This window comes from Chiroxiphia lanceolata (genome assembly GCF_009829145.1).
Source record: "Chiroxiphia lanceolata isolate bChiLan1 chromosome W unlocalized genomic scaffold, bChiLan1.pri scaffold_40_arrow_ctg1, whole genome shotgun sequence".
Classification (NCBI taxonomy): Eukaryota; Metazoa; Chordata; class Aves; order Passeriformes; family Pipridae; genus Chiroxiphia; species Chiroxiphia lanceolata.
This window is the reverse complement of record NW_022476499.1, coordinates 362,742-383,424: the sequence shown is the minus strand read 5'-3', so window position 1 is coordinate 383,424 and position 20,683 is coordinate 362,742. Positions and strand designations below refer to the sequence as shown.

The following is a 20,683-nucleotide window of genomic DNA, read 5'->3' as shown; positions in this document are numbered from 1 at the left end:
TTCCTAGGATCAACTCTCTTCTCACATTTTTAAGATACCAGATTTTTATGATGTGGTAAGGATTAGTGAGCACAGTAGGAGTGAAGTCTTACCAGAGATTTCATTACTACTTCCTTACATTTACATCCTACATTTATAGCACTGTGTTGGCTTTTAAATTTATTCCTAAAGTTGTCTAGACTTTAGAGGAAAAAAAAGAAAGAAAAAACAGGAAAAAATGAGAAAAAAAAAAGAAAGAACAAAGTAAAAAAAGGAAAAAAAGAAAAAAGAGAAAGAAAAAATGGGACTAAATAAAGAAGAAAGAAAGAAAAAGGAGAAAATAAAAGAAGATAGAAAAACTAAAAACCAAACGCGTCCTATCGTGTCCTGCCACAAGGACTCCAACTCCCACAATGCACCGCGCGGGGCAGGGGCGGGGCAGAGGGCGGGCAGGGGCCGTGGCCGCGCGCTGATTGGCTGCGGCGCGGGTCAGTCCGGGCGGTGCGCGCGCAGAGCGAGCGCCATTTTGTCCGCGTGGACGCGAGTGTGGAGAAGGCGGCGGGGCGGCCTCTGCTCTGAACTGTGAGAGCTGGCGGGGGGGGCGGCGAGAGCGGGGCTCTGGGGATCCCCTCGGGGGCTGCGGGGAGCGCGGCTGTGGGTAGAAAGGGTGGAGGACTCGGGAGGGCTTAGCCGAGGAGTTCGGGGGTTCCCGAGGAGGTTTTGAGGGGTCCCGGAGGGGTTTCGGTGTCCTGAGGGGACTCAGGGGGGAGGCTGAAGGTCTCTGAAGGAGTTTGGGGGTCTCTGAGGGGGTTTTGGTTTCTGAGGAGATTTGGGGTGTCCCAGCTGGGCTTTGAGGGTCTCTGAGGAGGTTTAGGGGTCCTGGGGGTTTTGCGTGAACCTTTTAGGTAGTTTTGGGGTCTCTGGGGGGTTTAAGGGGTCTCAGACGGTCCTTGAGGGGGATTGGGGGTCTTGGGGACACGAGGGGGGTCTCAGGACTCACCTGCTTTTGGTGCAGGCCCTCTTCTCCCCCTCTAGGCCTCATTAACCCCCCCTAAAGGTCCCTCAACTCCCCTTTTTTTCCTTTAATCCCCTTAATCCCCAGATACTTTTAACCCTCCAATGCCCCCAAGACCCTTTTAACTCCTCCAAATTCACCCAAAGCCCCCTAAAACCTCCCAAATCCCCATCCAACCCCCCCACAGATCCCCCCAAATCTCCCGCAGCCCCCCCCTCAAATCTCGTCCAACCCCCCCCAAAGAGGGATCACCCGACACCCTGGGACAGGAACACAGTGGGCTGTACTGAGGGCACTGGGCTGTACTGGGAGGGCACTGGGGGGGGCTCAGGTGTCCCACAACAACATGGCCCAGCTCCAGGAGAGATCCGGGGAGCAGTGAGGAGGTACTGGTCTGTGCTGGTCTGTCCTGGACTGTACTGGTCTGTACTGGTCTGTCCTGGTCTGTACCCCCAATCCCCAAAGCCCCTCCCCAGCTCCCCCAGGACCCTCCTGCACCCCAAAGCCCCCCAAGCCCCCCCCAGGCCCCTGACTTGGTCCTGCTGCCCCTTGAGCATCTCCAGCTCCTGCAGAACCAGGCATTTCATCAGCAAATGTGCAGCTGCCACCAAGCTGGGGGTGTGTTGATGGCAGGAGGGGAAGGCAGGAGGGCTCTGCAGAGGGACCTGGCCAAGCTGGATCCATGGGCTGATTCCAAGGGATGAGGTTCAAGCAGGCCAAGGGCCGGGTCCTGCCCTTTGGCCACAAGAAGCCCCATCAGCCCCCCGGGCTGGGGCCAGAGTGTCTGGAGAGCAGGCAGGCAGGAAGGGAGCTGGGAGTGGGGATGGACAGGAAGCTGAACAGGAGGCACAGTGTTCACAGTATGATGTTACAAAAGCAAGTTAAGTTGTGGGAGGGTTCTAGAAAAAAAAAAAGCTCAGAGCCCAGTGCAAGCAGGCAGCCCTCAGCTTGCACCTCATCTCCCCTCCCTGCAGGTTCCTGTCCTTGAGCCCAGGCCCTGAGGTGAGGCTGAGAAGTGGCGCGGAGGTGAGCCCGGAGCTGTCCCTGAGGTGAGGCTGAGAATAAGTGCAAGGCAGAGGTGCTGCTGAGGAAGGAGAGCCCCGTGGTGGGGAAGACACAAAGCTGTGAGTGCCCATCCCCGAGAAGGTGCTGCGTCCATCCCCTGTGTGCCAGGTGAGCTGGGGCTTTGCTGCAGAGCTGCGGGCGCTGATTTGAGCGGCTGCAAGTGCTGAGATGGTGGGCACCCAGGAACACAAACTGTGCCTGGCCACGGAGCCTGCAAGGAGGAGCAGAGACAGCCCTGGCAGTGTGGGGGGCCAGGTTGTCCCTGTGCCTTCCCCTGCAGGCCCTGGCTGTCCCTGCTGGGCCCCTGTCCATCCCCATCAGGTCCCTGCCCGTCCCCCCCGGGCTGAGCTCCCCCCAGGAAGTGCCGTGGAGCTGAAGCTGCTGCCATCCCCCCCCTGCAGCCGCTGCCCCAGCCAAGGGAGCAGCAAAGGCAGGGCCAGGAGCAGAGGCAGCAGCAGGGGAGCCCTGGGGGGGCCGGGAAGCTCTTGTGTGGGTCAGGAAAGAGGCGCTGGGCACGAGGCCGGGGCTGTGCTGAGCAGGCCCAGCCCTCACATCCCCCCAGCCAACGCCGGCTGCCCAGGGGGCACGGGAGGGACCCCCAGCCCGTGTGCCCCACACTGAGCTGGCAGAGAGAGAGCCAAGGGACAGGGATGTGGGCAGGGCCACGGGTGAGGGACAGGCAGGGCCATTGCAGGGCCACGGTGAGGGCACAGCCTGTGGCAGCAGAGCTGCCCAGGGCCGGGGGCAGCCGGGGGTGTTGGTACCAGGCACTGCTGGGGCCGAGCAGAGCACGAGGCCTCTTGCAGAGCCCTGGTGCAGCCTCCCACTTGCCAGCCCTGCCCTGGTGGGGTGACACTGTCCCCTCCCTACAGGACACTGCCCCAGAAATCTTTGTGGTGGCCTTTTGTGTATATTCCTGTTTTCTGATCCATCCTGGGGACCCAAGGGATCCTCTGCCATTCCATCCATGCAACAGGAATCACCCTCCTGTCCTTGACTCCCTGTAGAGGAACAAGTGCCATCTCTCTGTTTGGGAGAAGCCAGATGCTGCCCCCAGGCCATCAGAAGTGGTGCTGAAGCCTCTTTCAGCCCAGCCCTGGGTGCAGTTTTCTCATCCCCTCACCGAGTGCCCGCTGCCCCAGCCGGCACTGACCAACCAGGGCGTTTGGCACACTTGGATTGGTGGTTTGGAGAAACAGCCCCAGACTGGCAGGGGACCAGATAAGCTCCAGTAACAGCCCTGGTGAGTTTTAAGTGACACTACATTACTACAGCTCTTTATTAATATATAGCAACTCAATCAAGTGCTCGTGAAATGACCTCACTCCCCTCATCCTCCCAATTAAACACCTTTTTATTGGCTGAATTTTCATGTTTTGAAGTATTTTCTGGCTAAACATTAACTTTTTGCAGTTTGAGGGGGGTTCATATCGATATTTCTGAGGGAATTTTTGCCTGAATCTCAGTAGTTTTGGTTTTACTGGGCTGAATCTTGGTGTTTTGGAGATTTTTCTGGACACAGGATACACGGTGAGTTCTAGAGATGGACTTGGGCAGGAGGAACCCCCAAACCAACGCGCTCAGCCCTTGTTTTCCCCCCCATCAGGATTTGTCCTTCCCAAAACTTGGGCGGATGAAGGAGGCTGCGAGGAAGAGAAAGATGCCTTGGGCCCCCCAGGCAGGTGAGGAGGAAGTCAGTGGCCCTTTGGGCGGGTGTTGTGCTGGCTCTGTCAGCCGAGCATGGCCCCGGCTGCAGGACAACCCCGCTGCCGCCGCCGTCCTGCCGGGGCCGGAGTTGGGGGGATGTCCTTGGCCTTCCCTGTGGGCCGGAGGCAAATCCCCTCCCTGTCCTTCTTGCTTCCTGCCCCAGGCCCCGAGCTGAGGACGGAGAGCCTGGAGGACAAATCCCCCCTTGAGACCCTGGTGGGAGAGGCCGTTTTGAAGGGCTCCCCGGCGCAGGAAGGCAGCGGGGAGGAAAAGGGCCAGAGATGCCCCCGCAGGAGGGGCTGCAAAGCCATCCCAGGGTGCTCTGAGGAGGAAAGAACCAGCCTGTGCTGGGAAGGCGACCGGAGCTTGAGGCGGAACTCTGAGCTGGTGGTCCCTGAGCAGCCTCCCAGCAGGGAGAAACCCTTCAGGTGCTTGGAATGTGGGAAGAGCTTCAGGAAGAGCTCCCACCTCCTCACCCACCAGCACATCCACACTGGGGAACGGCCCTACACATGTGGGGAATGTGGGAAGAGCTTCAGGGAGAACTTCATCCTGATCCGACACCAGCGCATCCACACTGGAGAACAGCCCTACATGTGTCAGAAATGTGGAAAGAGCTTCAACTACAGGTCCAACCTCGTCACCCACCAGCGCATCCACACTGGGGAACAGCCCTACAAATGCTTGGAATGTGGGAAGAGCTTCAGGCAGAACTCCCACCTGATCCGCCACCATCGCATCCACACCGGGGAACGGCCCTACAAGTGCTTGGAATGTGGGAAGAGGTTTCCAACCAGCTCACATGTTCTCGTGCATGAGCAGACACACACGGATGAGAGGCCCTTCCGCTGCACTGACTGCGGGAAGGGCTTCAACCGGAAGGGCAACCTCATCATCCATGGGCGCATCCACACCGGGGAGAGGCCCTACAAGTGTGGGGAGTGTGGCAAGAGCTTCACCCAGAGCTCTGGCTTGACCTCACACCAACGGACCCACCGGTAAGGGAAGCCCTTGAGTACCCCAACTGCAGGAAGAGCTTCGACCACTGCTTCCACCCTGAATGAAGCCCCTGATGGGGAGGCAACCCCTCAAGTCCAGTGACATTCAGTCCATCCCTTTTGACCACAAAGGGCCAGTCCCCTTTCCCAGGGGCAGGTTCTTCCAACAGAACCCTTCTTGGGGGGGTGTGTGGAGATTCCTGCCTTGGCTGGGGACCCCCCACGGTCATTGCTGGAGGTTGAGAGCAGAGATCTCCCCACGAGCATTGGTCTGGGGGAGTTCCATCCATCTCTAATTAAGAATTATTGCTTTTGTGCCAGCTTGAGTAGAATTGCTTCAACAATTGCTTTAGTGTAGAGCACTGTCCTATCTTATCCTGTACTCCTGGTAGTTTTAGTGTTTCTCTTGTGCAGTCAATAATTCTGATGAAGATCTTTTGTCTGTTCATTTGTATCCCTAAACAATTCATTTCTACCAATAGATTTTATTTGCCATCATTAAAACCTGGGGGACAAAAGTGCTTCAGTCACACCTCTGTAATTCCTCCAAACTGAAACTGTTGGCATAATCCAAGGCTGGGATTGGATCCAGCAGCCCCCAGCACCCCACAGGAAGTTGGGAACTCAGGGGGGCCACCCCTCTTTAGCAACCTCCCTGTGCCCAAAGACCCCCATGGGACTGTTGGACCTGCCAGACCCACCCTCCCTTTTCCACCCTTCTCCCTGTTCCTTCCACTTTTCCATGGTCCCTCAATCCCCAGCCTGCCCAGGATCACTTTTGGGGTCCCAACCCTTAATTTTTTCTCCCTTTCCCACCCCTTCCACATCATCCCCCCACTCCCCAGCCCCCTCATGCTCAGTTTGGGGGTCCCACTCTCTTCTTTCCCCACTCTTCTGACCTCTCCCATCCTATTCCCATCATCCCCCAAACTACAGTGCCCTGCTCCCCTGCACTTTTGAGGGGTCCCAATCCCCTCCCACTCAGTTTGGCGTCCCACCACCCCTTTTCTCCACTCTGACCCCCCTTTTCCCACCGACCGCCCCCTTCCCACCCCCCACTCACCCAAGAGCTCCTCCCCCACAGCCAGGGGGGCTCCCAGCACCACCAGTGCCCAGCGAAGTCCCCAAAAAAAGGGATTTGGTGGGGACCCTGGGTGGGCTTTGAGTGTGTCTGGGGGTCCTTGAGGGGCTGTGGGGAGGTTTTGGAGGTTTCCCAGCACCTTTTAGTGTGCACTGGGTGCCCATTGAGGGGCAGGTGCCCTCTCAAAGCCCCTCCAGGGTGGGTTGACATTGGGGGAACACAGGGGGGTCCCAATTCCTCATCGATCACAGGGCTGGTTCTGCCCCCCAAACTTGGTTCCACCCCTTGGGATTCCCCCACTGCCCCTGAATAACCAAGACTGGGGAGAACTGAGAAGCTTTCCTGGGGTCACTGGGAGCAGCCGGGCAGAGGCAGAGTGACAGCAGGGGAGGGGGGGACACACGACCCCCCCACAATCCTCGTGGGGACGGGGGGTCCAGGCTGGGCCCGAGGCCCTGGGGAGGGGCTGCGGCCGCCGGCGGCTCAGGAGCTCTGTGGGGAGAGAAAAGGGGGTGACACTGGGGTTGGGGATCCCCGGGGGGGCACAGACGCTCTGGGGGGACACACGACCCCTGGGACCCCCCTCACCTTCTGGCACAGGTAGAAGCCGAGCCCCAGCGCCAGGGAGAGGAAGCCCAAGAGGAAGCCCCCGGCCCCTCCTTGGGAGCAATTCCTCAGGCTGATGGAGCCCAGCAGGGCCGGGGCCGCCGGCGGTGTCCGATCCCGGCAGGAAGCGGGGAGGGCCCCGGGGAGCGGCGGTGGCGGGCGGGGCCCTGGGGGAGCCGCCCCGAGGGGTCCCCGCCGCCCGTGGCACTGAAGGAGCCGCCCCGGGACGGGCCCTGGTGGGGGTCACCAGAGAGGGGGGACGAGCTCTGAACAGAATTGACTCCAGAGAATAAACCAAGGAAAACCAAAGGGCCGCGCCGGGGGAGTCTCTGCCGCCCGGAGCTAAAAGAGCTGCCCCGCGAGGGGGTCTCCCCAGAGCAGCCCTCCCATCCCCATCCCAGGGACAGAGGCTGCCCAGCCTGTCATTCTCCCAGTCCTCGTTTTGCCCTTCTTGAAGATGGGTTTGACATCAGCCCTGAGCGAGGAGTGGCGGCGGTGAAACAGTCGCCCGGGGTGTGGCGAGGGAGGCGGGAATGGAATAAAAGAGAGAGAATTGAGAGAGAAATCGCTTTGTCTTTCTCCCCCTCCCCTTACCCCAACTCCCTTTTGTATACAGATAAAACCAGAGATCAACATGTGCCTCCCTTCCCCCTTTTCCCCTCAGGGGAACAAAAAACAAAAAAAGAAAACCATAGAAAAGAGGGGGAGAAGCCAACTCTGGAAAACTATCTTGTCTGAGATAAGTTGTACTGCCAAAGGAAATGCTGACTCCAGAGGTGCCCAAGCTTTGGCAGAGCCGGCAGGGGTGGGGGGGAGGCAGCAGGTCTGCTTGATTCCATGGAGTTCTGGGGAGTCACAGTGGCCCCATGGCTCCATGAGATTCCACAGTGTCCTCACAGTCCTTTGATGCCATGAGGCCTGGCAGTGTCACAGTGGCCCCTTGACTCAAGGAGATTGCCCTGAGTCACAATGGCCCATTAAATTCAGGAGGCTCTGCAGTTTCCCAGGGTTTCTTTGTTTCCATGAGACCCTGCAGTGGCACGATGGCCCCTTGGTTCCACGAGGTTCCAAAATGATTCAGCACTCAGCATTTCTGAGGCCCTATATTGTCACAGTGGCCCTTTTCATCCCATGAGCTTCCAAAATGTCTCAGGGTTCTTTCTGTTCCATGAGGCCCCAGATGCCACAGTGGCCCTGTGGCTCCAGGAGATTCCACAGTGTTCCTGTGTTCCTTTGAATCCAGAAGTCCTTGGAGTGACACAATGGCCTCTTGGTTCCAGGAAGTTCCAGAGCATCAGATGACCCCTTGTTTCCATGTGGTTCTCCAGTGTCACAATGGTCCCTGGACTTCCTGAGGCTCCACTGAGTCCCAGGTTCCTTTGGTCCCCGTGTCTCAACAGATTCCTTTGATTCCAGGAGATTGCAGAGTGTCTGCAGATCCCTCCAGCTCCAGAATGCCCGGCAGTGTCAGAGTGGTCCCTGGAGTCCCTGGGGTTGCTCAGGGTCAGAATGGTGCCTTGACTGCACCAAGTTGCCCAGGGTCCTCCTCTCAGGGCCCCTGAGAGTGACTCTCAGCTGGGGCAGCTCTCAGGGCTGTGCACAGACGGTTCCCCTGACTCTTGGTGCCTGAGGCTGCTGCTGCCTGGCAGGGCTGGGACAGAGGTGACCTGCCAGCCCCTTGCCAGCCCTGGGCCTTTTTGGCATCCTCAGACACAGCTGACTCCTGCCAGCATTGCCAGCCCTCTGCTCCTTGTGTGCCACGGGCTGAGCAGATCCAGGTCACCTCCCGTTCCTCTGCCAACCCCCTGGGCCTGCTCTGGGCCCTGCAGGTCCTTGCCCTGCTCCCAAGGGCTGTGGGGGTGCTGAATGGTCAGGGCTTGGGGTTTAGAGCTCAGGGTGGGGATTAGGCAGAAGCTTAGGGGGGTTTGTTGTTCTGCTGGCAGTGTCTGGTTCATGATTAGGGGAAGAGCTTTTTGGGCTGGGTCAGGATTAAAGCTTGGCTTTTCACACTGACAGTGCAGGTCTGGGAGTGGGCACTGGAGTACAAAGAGTCTGGGTTTGGGCTTTGCCTTCAAGGTCAGGTTGAGGCTGAGAGTAGAGCAGTGGATTCCTTCCAATGGGAGGGGCAGCACTTCTATATAGTGTTGGGGCTTGAGGGTACAAAGAGGGGAAAGGCATATCAGGAGTGTTTGCACAGGCAGTGCTGCAGCACCCTCAGCATTAACTGAACCTGGTTTTACCTCATCAAAATCTTTGATCTCTGTTGACCAAGCCCCTCTTCCCTCCCCCAAATATCCTATTCCCTATGTCCCAGTTCCTCCTGACCTCCCCAAGTCTTTCATCTGGATGGGCTCAGCTCTTTGATGACCCTCCTGACCCCTGAGCATCTGCCTGCCCTCCTTGGCCAGTCTGTTCCTGGGAACAGCCCTGGCAGCACAGCCCCCAAGGGCACACGATGTCCTGCTGGGCTGGAGAGGACCCTCCTCGTCCTGGGCAGCAGGGCTGGAGGGGGGGGGATTCCCTGCCCCTCCCCAGCTGGACCCTTCCCACCCACCAGCTCCTGCTCCAAAGGGCTCCCACACACCCTGGGGCACTTGTCCCACTTGGGCACTTGAGCTGCCCCAGGGCATCTCTGGGCAGTGGCCAGCTCTGGGACTGCTCTGGCAAGTCATGGCCTGAAGCCACAAGTGTGGAATTTCAGAGACACTTGAAACCTCTGCAGAACAGAAGTCTTGGGAATTGCTGAGGGCTTCCTGGCCAGCATTGCGAGACCTTTTTTTTTTTTTTTAATTTCAACAATTTTTCTCCATTTGTTTTCATTGACAACACCTTCTATATATTATATTAAGCTGATTCTTTCATTGTCTACATGAATAGTTTTGTGCAGCTACTTATCAGAGTAAATATCTCACCAGTGATTCAATTATGGAAACATGGCTCAGAGGAAGCTCCTGATTTTTGAGGCAAGGGGCCATTTTTGTATCTCTAATTTTGCCTCTTTTGTTCTTCTTCTCCCTATTTTTGTCTTGAAAAAGCTCTCCAGGATGTGTGTGCCTGGGAGTGTTTTCACACTCTGAGCTGTGCCACGTGACAGGGGACAAATGCATTTTCTAGAGAATTCTGTCAGTCTTGCTCACAGAAGCCCTCTGTGTGCAGAGGTGAGATGGTGCCCAGGCTGCTTGGCTGGGGTGGAATGAAAGGGCCAGGCCAGAAAGGCAGAGGAGGGTGATGGAGGAGACAGGGCCATTTGCAGGGGATGTGTGTGAGGCTGGGGAGATGAATGTCCCTGGGCCAGTGAAGGCTGTTCCTGGAGTCACCCCAGAAGTGTCAGGGCTCTGACAGGGCTCCAGAGCTGAGCTGGGCTCCTGCCCTGCTCACACCCCCAGGGCTGTGCAGAGACACGAGTCCTTCCCTTGCACACACCCCCCCAGTTCCTGGCAGCAGGGGCAGTGTCTGCCTGGCTCCTGCTGCCACTGCCAGGGGCTGGAGGCCCCTCAGCCCTGCAGAGCCCCCACCCTGCCCACTCACACACTTCAGCTCAACATTGGGGTTTTCCCCTCCCTGGCACTGCCCAGTCCAGCCCCTCCCTGGTCCCCCCATCTCCCTGCCCCTGGCCCAGCCCAGCAGAGCAGCACACTCAGGTCTGGCCCTGCAGCAGGACATGGAGGCCATGGAGCTCAGGGACAGGCCCTCTGGGGCTGCAATGCTCAGCACATCATCAGCTCAGGCAGCTCCTGCAGCCCCGGGGCCAGCCCCGCTCCCCAGCACAGCAGCAGAGAATCGGCCCCGGGCTCCTCAGGCCCCATTTGCCATCTCCAGGGGCACTGGCCACCACCAGCACCAGCTGGAGCAGCCTCAGCCCCTCAGCCCCCACAGCGGGACCCTGAGGGCAGCACACGGACTCCAGGGAGAAACCAGCAAGGCAAGGACCCTCTGGAGAGTCTGGTCCTTGGCCTTGTTCTTGAGAGCCCTGGAGAAGAAGAGCTGAGGCTTCAGGCTGTGCCTGGAGCAAATGGAGCCCCTTGTGTGGTGGAAAGAGTGCAGTGGAGCCCAGCTCATGGCAGCAGTGCCATGGCCACAGGACTGACCCAGCCCAGCCCAGGGACCAAGGCCCAGAGCACTGAGGCCTCAGCCGAGGCCCAGAAGGGGAGGGGGGCAGGAGAAAAAGAGCAGCTCTCAACAGGCCAAATGCTGCTGCTCCCTGGCACTGCTGCTGTGCTGGGACTCTCTTTCCCTGCCCCTCTGCACACAGGCACTGCCCTGCCAGACTCATCAGAGGTCTCAGAAGATTGAACTCACAAAAACAAGTCACTGAAGGATCCTTGACTTTGTTTCAATGCATTCCTCATTTACACAGGCTCTGGGTCAAATTCAAGATGTAGACAGTGAACCAGACATGGGATGAATAATCAATATTCACTGTACACAACTTTATCCCAGGAGAAAAACCCCATGAAAACCCTAACCCAGCACCACAAAAACCTGAGCAGGCAGGAGTCCCATTCTGAATGCTATGGAAGAGAAAACAGGCAGTTTGTGCCTTCAGAAAAGCATCCAGTCATCATTTTCCTCAGGGCATCCTCGAAGCAAAAGATTTCCTAAGACAGATGCCAGAGCTTGGCAGCAGGCTGTCCTTCTCAGCTTGGAAAATCTCTGCTAACTTACCTAACAATGGTACAAACCCCCCACGTTAATGTTGTCAAACAGCTGCACCTGCAGGATTCATGTTCCAGCCTTACCTAATGCACAATTATCACACCTCTTTTTAAAAGGTGTCAGTCATCCATCAAGTGTTCATCCTGGCCACTGCTCCTAAGAAATTTAATATATGCTAAAAAGATATAAAAAGACATAAAGAGCTTTCAGAAATAAAAGTGCTTCAGAAGCTAGATTTTAATATTGCCAAGTGGGTTTTTGCCAGATTATAAAGTTGACTGAAATGCCAGGATACTGCATTTTGGAAGCAGCAGCAGCTCACATATTGCCTTGTATTAGTGGCTGAAGTATGTTGCTGATTCCAAAGCTTGACTATCATCATCTGTGGGGGAGAGTAGATAAATAAATAAATAAAAATTGGCATTCCCTACCAACCCTGCTGCCTTGAAGCACTCTTTTCAAGTGCAGCCTCCACAGGAAAAAAAGTGAAGACCACTTTATTTTGATTATAGTGCTCTCCCCAGGCAGGAATTTTTATTGACATCTTCCTAGAAGAATGAAACCTTTGAGCAACTGCTCTAAAGCATGAAGGTTGCCTGCAGGAAATACTTAAATCATTTTACATCCAAATGGAGCCTGTTGTTTTTAGCTAAAATTTAACAAATCTTAAATCAATGACCTTTCTTTTACTGAAAGCCTGCACTTTGGAAAACTAACTTTCCCAAGAAACATATTTGGGTGAATAAATGCCAAACAAAGAGCTATTTAAATCTAAACATTTTCTCCATTTACAGCTTGTGAACATTTAGTTCCTAAATTCCCAACTGCTACCTAATGTACAGAACAGTGGTGCCTTGGTTGACTCACATATCATTGATTTCAGAGTGTCACAGGGATCTCACTGACAGGAATCAATTAGAATCCAAAATCAATCAAATATGTTTGTGCACTATCATTCATCAAATTTGAATATCCCCAAATTAATTGTAAGCATGTGAAAGAACCTAGAAATAAATTTTGAAAAGGTACAAAAATAAAAATCAGTAAACTTTGAGAAGATAATAGTGCATCTGAGCATGTTTCATGCCTGCTGGGGTAAGTTAATGGTGAATCACACCTTCCCTTCCCAGCACAGGCTGAGATATATTCTTTTTGGAACATGAAAATACCCAGTGACTGAAGGCAGAGGACACACCAGTCAATGATCCAGCATTATTTGATGAACAGCCTGTTACACACCCAATATCAAACATGCTGCCAGGATATTACAAAATGCACAAGTGTGTGACACTCTGAAAAACTGCACATTGTAAGTGAGCCACTGCACTTCAGGGAGAAAGAAAGGAGGGAATTGCTGAATCTCTACCAAAAGCAGGAATAGATGTGGCCACTTATCCAAAGAGCTGTTCTTGTTGCTGAGGACTCCTCTCTGAACACATTCACCTGTAATTCTGCCAAGGTAATAAATCCTTCCACTCCTTACAGCACACTCAAAAGCACCCTGCTATTTAATGTCAATGCAAAAATGACCCAAAGTGTCTAAAACATTTCCTTTTGCTCATGTAAAAGTGCTGGCATTTTACTTCCTTCCTGATAAGCCAGTGCCAATGGACCTGAGTATTCTTTTCTTATTCAAAGCGTATCAGTAGTTCCAAAGCACCCTCAATCTTTTCCATTGAGGGTGGATGATGCCTGACATCCCCTGGGAGTGTTTGATGCTGTGGCAGAGCAGCTCCATGTCCCCACTGGAGAAGAGCAAAGCTGAGCCCTTGGCAGCACAAGGGCAGAGCTCCTGTTCCTCACAGCACCCTCAGCCAGCACAAACAAGGGAAAAGAAAAGCCTTTCAGTTCAGGGGATTTGTATGACAAATAAAGTGGTTTTGCATAGAGGAGTCTGTCTTAACTTCTCCCTGTCCTTTCCTGTTTCTGAACAGTGTCCCTGTGCTGGGAAGCAGCCAATGTCCAACAGCAGCTCCATGGCCCAGTTTCTCCTCCTGGCATTGGCAGACAGGCGGGAGCTGCAGCTCCTGCACTTCTGGCTCTTCCTGGCCATCTCCCTGGCTGCCCTCCTGGCCAACGGCCTCATCCTCAGCGCCGTAGCCTGCGACCACCACCTGCACACCCCCATGGGCTTCTTCCTGCTCAACCTCTCCCTCACAGACCTGGGCTGCATCTGCACCACTGTCCCCAAAGCCATGCACAATTCCCTCCAGAACACCACAACCATCTCCTACACGGGATGTGCTGCACAGCTCTTTTTCTTTGCCTTTTTCATGTCAGCAGAGTATTTCCTCCTCACCATCATGTGCTACGACCGCTACGTTGCCATCTGCAAACTCCTGCACTACGGGACCCTCCTGGGCAGCAGAGCTTGTGCCCACATGGCAGCAGCTGCCTGGGCCACTGGCTTTCTCAATGCTCTGCTGCACACAGCCAATACATTTTCCCTGCCCCTGTGCCAGGGCAATGCCCTGGGCCATTTCTTCTGTGAGGTTCCCCCCATCCTCAAGCTCTCCTGCTCACACTCCAGCATCAGGGAACTCTGGCTTCTCTTGTTTTCCATCTCTTTAACATTTGGTTGTTTCATTTTCATTGTTTTCTCCTATGTGCAGATCTTCAGGGCTGTGCTGAGGATCCCCTCTCAACAGGGACGGCACAAAGCCTTTTCCACGTGCCTCCCTCACCTGGCCGTGGTCTCCCTGTTCCTGAGCACTAGCACATTTGGCTACCTGAAGCCCCCCTCCATCTCCTCCCCATCCCTGGATCTGGCCCTGTCAGTTCTGTACTCAGTGGTGTCTCCAGCACTGAACCCCTTCATCTACAGCCTCAGGAACCAGGAGCTCAAGGATGCCCTGAGAAACATGATGACTGGATGCTTTTCAAGAGCAATAAAGTGCCTGTTTTCTGGTGTGTAGCATTTAGAATGGGACTCCTTAATGACCCAGCCTTCCTGCTCAGGTTTTTCGTGGAGGTCATTGGATTCTTCTTGCAATAACTTTCTGTTCAATGAAATATTATTATGCATCTGCCTTCTAATTTACTGTCTACACATTGAATTTGACCCGGAGGTGTATAAATGATGAATTGTACTGGCTGAGTATTTAAACAAAATAAAGGACCCTGCAGTGCCTTCTTTGTCCAAGACCCTTCTTCACAGATGTTCCTAAAGGACAGCACACTGCAGGACAGGGTGTATTTGCAAACAGGAAGGGGACAATAATCCCAGCCCAGCAGCACTGCCAGGGAGCAGCAGTGCTTGGTCTTTGCAGAGCTGCTCTCTTGCCACTCCCACACTGTCCTCCTGAGCCCCTTTCTCGGTGTGAGGCCTGAGTGCTCTTTGAGCACAGTCCTGGGGGCTGGAAGCCCTTGGAGCACAGGCAGGGACAGGCCCTGGCAACTTGGGAAGCAGAGCTGGGCTCCCTTCCAGCATCTCCAGGATGCTCTGGGATCTTCTGAGGCCACTGCATGGACTGGGTCACTTCTTCTGTCACCTTGCTCCAGGGCTGCAACTCTCCTGCAGTGTCCCCAGGACACTCCCGCTCTCTGCTTTCCAGATTCCATTTTCAGATCCACTCTTCCCCTCCTGTTCACAGGGACATCCTGGGAGTGCTTCAGAGCTGCCATCCTGGGGCAGCTCCTGCCCAGCGTGGGCAGGCACAAGGTCTCTCCAGCTGCTCCTCTCCCCTCCCCAGTGCCACTGTTTTCTGCAGCCTCCTTCTCCTTGCCCAGCACAGCCCTCCTGGCACAGTTGGACACAGCCCTTGTTCTACCCCCTCCTCAGGCACCTGCCCAACCCCCTCAGCTCCAGCCTGATGGCCACAAACCTTCAGGGCAGGGAGGCACCAGGGAAAATGCTGAGGGAACCTTTCAGCTGCACTCAAATCCAATTGGAGGGGTTGGCCTCGAGGAATAAATCCCTTCTCATTCTCCAGAACCACCAGGACAACCTGTGTTGTGTCCTGGGCACTCCTCTGCAAGTGTGGGCTATGGAAAAGGTTTTGGTGTCAGGGTTATTGAGAAGGCTGGGCAGTGTCACTGGGAGACCTCTCCCAAACCCTTGGAAAGGCCAGAGCCAGCCCAGAGCTTCCTGGGGCCTTGGCAAAGGCAGACATGGAACCAGTCTGCCAACAGGGCAGCAAGGAGGGTTGGCAGAGTTCCAGACTGCTCAGGCTCAGCAGGGAAGGGGATAGGGCAAGTCCTGCTGCAGCCATTGCCAGGCATGGGAAGGACAAGGCAGGGATTGCAGATCCCCTGTGAGAGGGAATAGAAGAGGATGTTTTGTGCCCAGAGTTTATCAAGGCCCTTGACATGGTCTCCTGTGGTCTCCTTATGGCCAGACTGGTGAGAGCTGGACTGAAGAAGTGGAAGATGTGGTGGGTGGGAAGTTGGCTGAATGAAGAGTGTAAAATAAAATCCATGGTACAAACTCCTCTTGGCAGCAAATTTGTGAAATCCCTCAGTGGTTAACCCTTGAACACGACTATAGATCATCTTTATTATCTCTCTGTACAATGGGACAAAATGCATTTTCAGGTCCTTTGTGGATGATGCCAAATTTCTGGGAGCCTTTGAGAAACCTGTCCTGGTTTAAAGACACATATTGGGACAGGAACTCCAAGAAAAAGAACTCACTCCCCACTTATTCCCCACCAATACAAGGAGACAAAATACAAGGAGGTATAAGTGAAAAAATAAGAGTTGACTGACAAGAAATATAGCAGCAAAAACAGCAATACCAACAGAACAATTCAAAGCAACAGCAGAGAGAGAAATTGCCTCCTCCCTCCCCCCCGCCCCAACTCCCTTTTGTAAACAGATAAAAACAGGGATCAACATGTACCTCCCTTCCCCCTTTTCCCCCTCAATGAACAAAGAACAAAGGAAAAAAAAAAAGGGGAAAGAGGGGGCAAAGCAAAATCTGGGAAACTCTCTGGTCTGAGATCAGTTGTGCTGCCCAAGAACACGTTGACTCCAGAGGTGTCCAAGCGGGGCAGAGCCGGCGACTCCGGTCCGTGCGGTGGCAGGGGGGAGGCAGCGGCTCTGCTTGATTCCATGGAGTTCTGGGGAGGCACAGTGGGTGCCAGGAGACTCTTCAGTGTCACTAGGGCCCCTTGGTTCCATGAGATTCCACAGTGTCCCTGCATTGCTTTGGTTCCATGAGGCCCTGCAGTGTCATAATGACTTTTGATTCCATGCGGTTCTGCAGCATCAGAGTGGCCCATGGATTTCAGTAGATTCCACAGTGTCCCAGGGTTCCTTGGGTTCCCTGAGGCCCTGCAGTGTCACAGTGACCCCTTGAGCCCATAAGGTTCCCCAGTGTCACTATGGCCCTTTCATTCCACAAAGTTCCACAGTGTCCCTGGCTTCCTGTTTTTCCCATGAGGTTCCCCAGTCTCACAATGGCCTTTGAGATCCATGAGCATCCATTATGTCCCAGGGTTTCTTTGTTTCCAGAAGGGCCTTCCCTTTCCAAATGGCTGCTTGGATCCATGGGTTCCAAAATGTTTCAGGGTTCCTTTCTTTCCACAAGGGCCCAAGTGTTTAATGGCCCCTTCATTCCACAAGATGGGCAAGGACCTGGAGGACCCAGAGCAGGCCCAGGGGGTTGGCAGAGGAATGGGAGGTGACCTGGATCTGCTCAGTTCTGCAGTGACCCCCAGGAGAAGGGCCTGGGCTCTGGGAGGGATGTCCTGTGGCACAGGGGCTCAGGATCAAAGTTTCTAAGGTCAACTGCACCAACTGGGGCTGCCTTGGGGGGAGTGTGGCCACCCAGATAAGGGAGTTGTCACCTCCCTGGACTCAGCCCTGAGGTCACCACATCTGGACTCGTCTGTCTGTCTGTGAGGTTCCCCATTCTGGAGGAATGAGGAAGAACTGGAGAGGGTCTAGAGGAGATCTGACAGGATGGAGCTTTTCTTGGTGCTGGAAAATAAAAGAAACCCGTAAAGTGCAGATCAGAAGGTTCAGACTGAAGGTGGGGAAAAAGGAATGTTACTCGAAGGGGAACCTTATGGTGCCAGAGGTCACTAAGAGGGTGATGGCCTGGCTTTGTGTTCCAGGGAACAGCCAGAGTTGGTGCAGAGACATCAGGGAGGCTCTAGAAACGCTGCTGGGAGGGGGTGGGAAAGCAGGAGGGGTGTGTGCAGCCTGCAAGGCCAGAGCAGCAGCAGGGCCAGGCCAGGACAGCCTGCAGGAGAGATGGCCAAGGGCTCTGGCAGGGCTGCAAGGCCCAAAGGCACCCAGGCCTTTGTCCCCTTGCCTCTGGCAGCTGCCTCTGCCACTCAGGCCACCACAACCAACTTGCCTGGCAGGTTCTGCACTCGGTTTCTGCCTCGCCCCTCCCTCAGGAGCCTGGCAGGGGTTGCCCAGTTTTGGGCCTTTGTTGTTCCTCCCCCTCCCATCCCAGTGCCCCCCAAACAGCCCTGAGCCAGCCGGGAGGGACAGGATCTGCTGGGCCAGGGCCTGGGGCTCAGGCCTTGGCCTTTGTGCTCCACAAAACCAAGGCAGGCTTTGCTCAGCAGTGCAGGGGCCTGCCCAGAGCCTTTGTCTGCCTGCACTCCTGGCCTCCAAGGAGCTGCTCCAAGGAGGCCCTGGGGAGGCTTTGGCAGTGCCTGCCCTCAGTGGGGCCCAGCAATGCTTCAAGGCACTTGCAGTTTGGCTTCTGACTTCTTCAGCAGCTTCTTCAATCTTCTCTCAGTGCCTCAGGATCATGGGCTGGGCTGCAAACACACCGTGGGGCTCATTAAAATGCAGAAATCCCTCAGGATCTCTTTGTCTTCCTTTAATTGTCTTCAAGGCAATTTCAAAACAAGTCTTCAAAATTTGTACTTTTTTGTTTTAATTCAAGGATGGTTATTTTTTAGTTCAGAGGAGAGGTGATAGAGGTGTTCTCCAAGTGATCTTGATGCTGAGTGTCTCCTCAGGAGATCCACACTGACCCTGGATGATCAACCTTGCTCCTCACCCCCCAGCCTCAGCAGTTCTGACATGGCCCATCTTGGACTGACAGCTGATGCAGCTCCAAACACACTGTGGGACCCACTAAAACAGTGAAAAACAAATTATTTACCCTTCTTTTAATTGTCTTCAAGTCATCAAGACTTCTACAGCTAATTAGAGTTGTTTTGTAGTTTAGCTAAGGAGGAAGATTTTAAAGTGGAAGTCACAAAAAGATATATTTTTTGATGAGAGGGAATGATTTACACAGAGCCTTGGGATGCAAGAGGGTCAGGGCAGGAAGGATTTGGATCCAAAGATAAGGGGGCAAAAGAGATTAGTAGCACTTAATCATTGACCAGTTGAACAATTATCAACTGGTTCAATAGCATTTGCTACAATTTTAAAATGACTGAATTATAGATTCACAAGAACAACATTCCCACCACAGTCAATTCACACCCACACCCAGGCAGAGATGTGTGGACACATCAAGAGCTGGGGGTGGAAAGGTCCCTCTCCCAAATTCTCTTTGTTGCCAGGGAAACATTCCCACAAATCCCTTTGTACTTCCCAACAGACAAGGTTCCATGAGGCCCTGCAGTGTCACAATGGCCCCTTTATTCCATGAGTTTCCACAGTGTCACAATGACCTCTCGATGCCACAAGTTTCTGTGCTTTCCATGTTACCTTTGTTTCATTGAGAACCTGCATTGTCTCAATGGGTCTTTGATTCTGCGAGGTTTGACAGTGTCACAATGGTCCCTTCAGCTCCATATGGCCCTGCAGGGTCACAATGTCCTTTGATTCCATGAGGTGCAGCAGTGTAATAGTGGTCCCTTCATTCCATGAGTTTCCACAGAGTCACAATGGACCCTTGACTCCATATGGCCCTGCAGGGTCACAATGACCCTTTGATTCCAGGATATTTCTCAGGATGACCTCTGGGAGGTCACCATGGAGTCCTGGGACATCCCGTGACCTCCTGGCTCTTTAGGAGCCCTGAGAACTTCAACAGGGGGAAGTGCCGGATTCTGCCCTGGGATGGGGCAACCCTGCATGGACGGACAGACTGGGAAGGAGAGGCTGGAAAGCAGTGCCGGGAAAGGGCCCTGGGGGTGCTGGTGGGTGGCCAGTTGGCCCTGAGTCAGCAGTGCCCTGGCAGCCAGGAGGGCCAAGCCTGTGCTGGGGGCATCAGGCCCAGCATGGCCGGCCGGGCCAGGGAGGGGATTTTCCCGCTCTGCTCTGCCCTGGGGCGGCCTCACCTGCACCATTGGGGCAGTTTGGGGGGACACAATGGAAGGGAGAGATTGAGCCATTAGAGAGTGTCCAAAGGAGGGCAAGGAAGATGGGGAAGGGCCTTGGGGGAAGATGTGTGAGGACACTGAGGGCACTTGGTGTGTTCAGCTGGAGAAGAGGAGACTGAGGGGAGACCTCAGTGCAGGTCCAACTTCCTGGGGAGGGGCAGAGGAGGGGCAGGCCCTGAGCTCTGCTCTGGGGGGACCAGGAACAGGACTGAGGGAATGGCCTGAAGTTGTGTCAGGGCAGGGTTAGGTTGGATCTTAGAAAAAGATTCTTCCCCCAGAGGGTGGTTGGGCACTGAACAGGCTCCTCAGGGCAGTGGGCACAGCACCAAGGCTGACAGAGCTCAGGAAGTGTTTGGATGATCCTCTCAGGCTCATGGTGTGACCCTTGGGGACGGTCCTGTGCAGGGCTAAGGGTTGGGCTGGATGATCCCTGTGGGTCCCTTCCAGCTCAGAATATTCTGTCATTCCGTGTTTGGTTGGGTTTGGTTTGGTTGGGTTTGGTCTTTTTGTCCCCCTTTTGAATTGCTTTTCCTCTGACCCGTAAGTGTTTCCTTCATTGTCTTGTGCCTTGTTGGGCACCTGATGGCAAGACAAGTTTATCCAACTCAGTCATCTTGACCACATTTTTGGTACAAGTCACCATTAACTAGACTCGCTGCAACTTGGCATCATCCACAAAGGAGTGGAAAGTGCATTTCATCCCATCATCCAGAGACATAATAAAGATGTTTCATAGGAATGGTCAAGGGCTGATCCCTGATGGATGTCACAAATTTGCTGCCAAGAGGAATTTGTACCATGATTTTGAGAGTCATCAGTCATTCAACTTACCACTCACCACATGTTTCACTTGTCCAGTCCAGCTCTCACCAGTCTGACTCTAAGGAGACCACAGGAGATCATGTCAAAGGCCCTGCTGAAGTCTGGGCAATCCCTGCCTTGTCCTTCCCATGCCTGGCAATGGCTGCAGCAGGACTTGCCCTATCTCCTTCCCTGCTGAGCCTGAGCAGTCTGGAACTCTGCCAACCCTCCTTGCTGCCCTGTTTGCAGACTGCTTCCATGTCTGCCTTTTTTTCCAAGGCCCCAGGAAGCTCTGGGCTGGCTCTGGTCTTTCCAAGGGTTTGGGAGAGGTCTCCCAGTGACACTGCCCTGCCTTCTCAATAGTCCTGACACCAAAACTTTTCTATTACCCACACTTACAGTTTAGTGCTCAGGACACAACACATATTCTCATGGTTCTTCAGGAGAAAATTAGAAGTGGTTTCATTAGAGAGGTCAACTGGTGGAGCAGCCCAGTCTGGTCTGGCCCCACAGCAGTGCCCAGCCCAGGGTG

At 54.4% G+C, this 20,683-nt stretch overlaps 1 protein-coding gene across 1 annotated transcript; it reads left to right on the top strand.

Moving 5' to 3' along the window:
• The first annotated feature begins 2,029 nt into the window (after window positions 1-2,029).
• On the top strand, window positions 2,030-13,757 carry LOC116781339 (zinc finger protein 239-like). Its single transcript, XM_032677031.1, has 4 exons — window positions 2,030-2,043; window positions 3,666-3,741; window positions 3,930-4,764; window positions 13,720-13,757. Exons 2-4 carry the CDS (start codon window positions 3,693-3,695, stop codon window positions 13,736-13,738), a joined length of 903 nt encoding a protein of 300 aa, XP_032532922.1. The 5' UTR covers window positions 2,030-2,043; window positions 3,666-3,692; the 3' UTR covers window positions 13,739-13,757.
• Window positions 13,758-20,683: the final 6,926 nt, after the last annotated feature.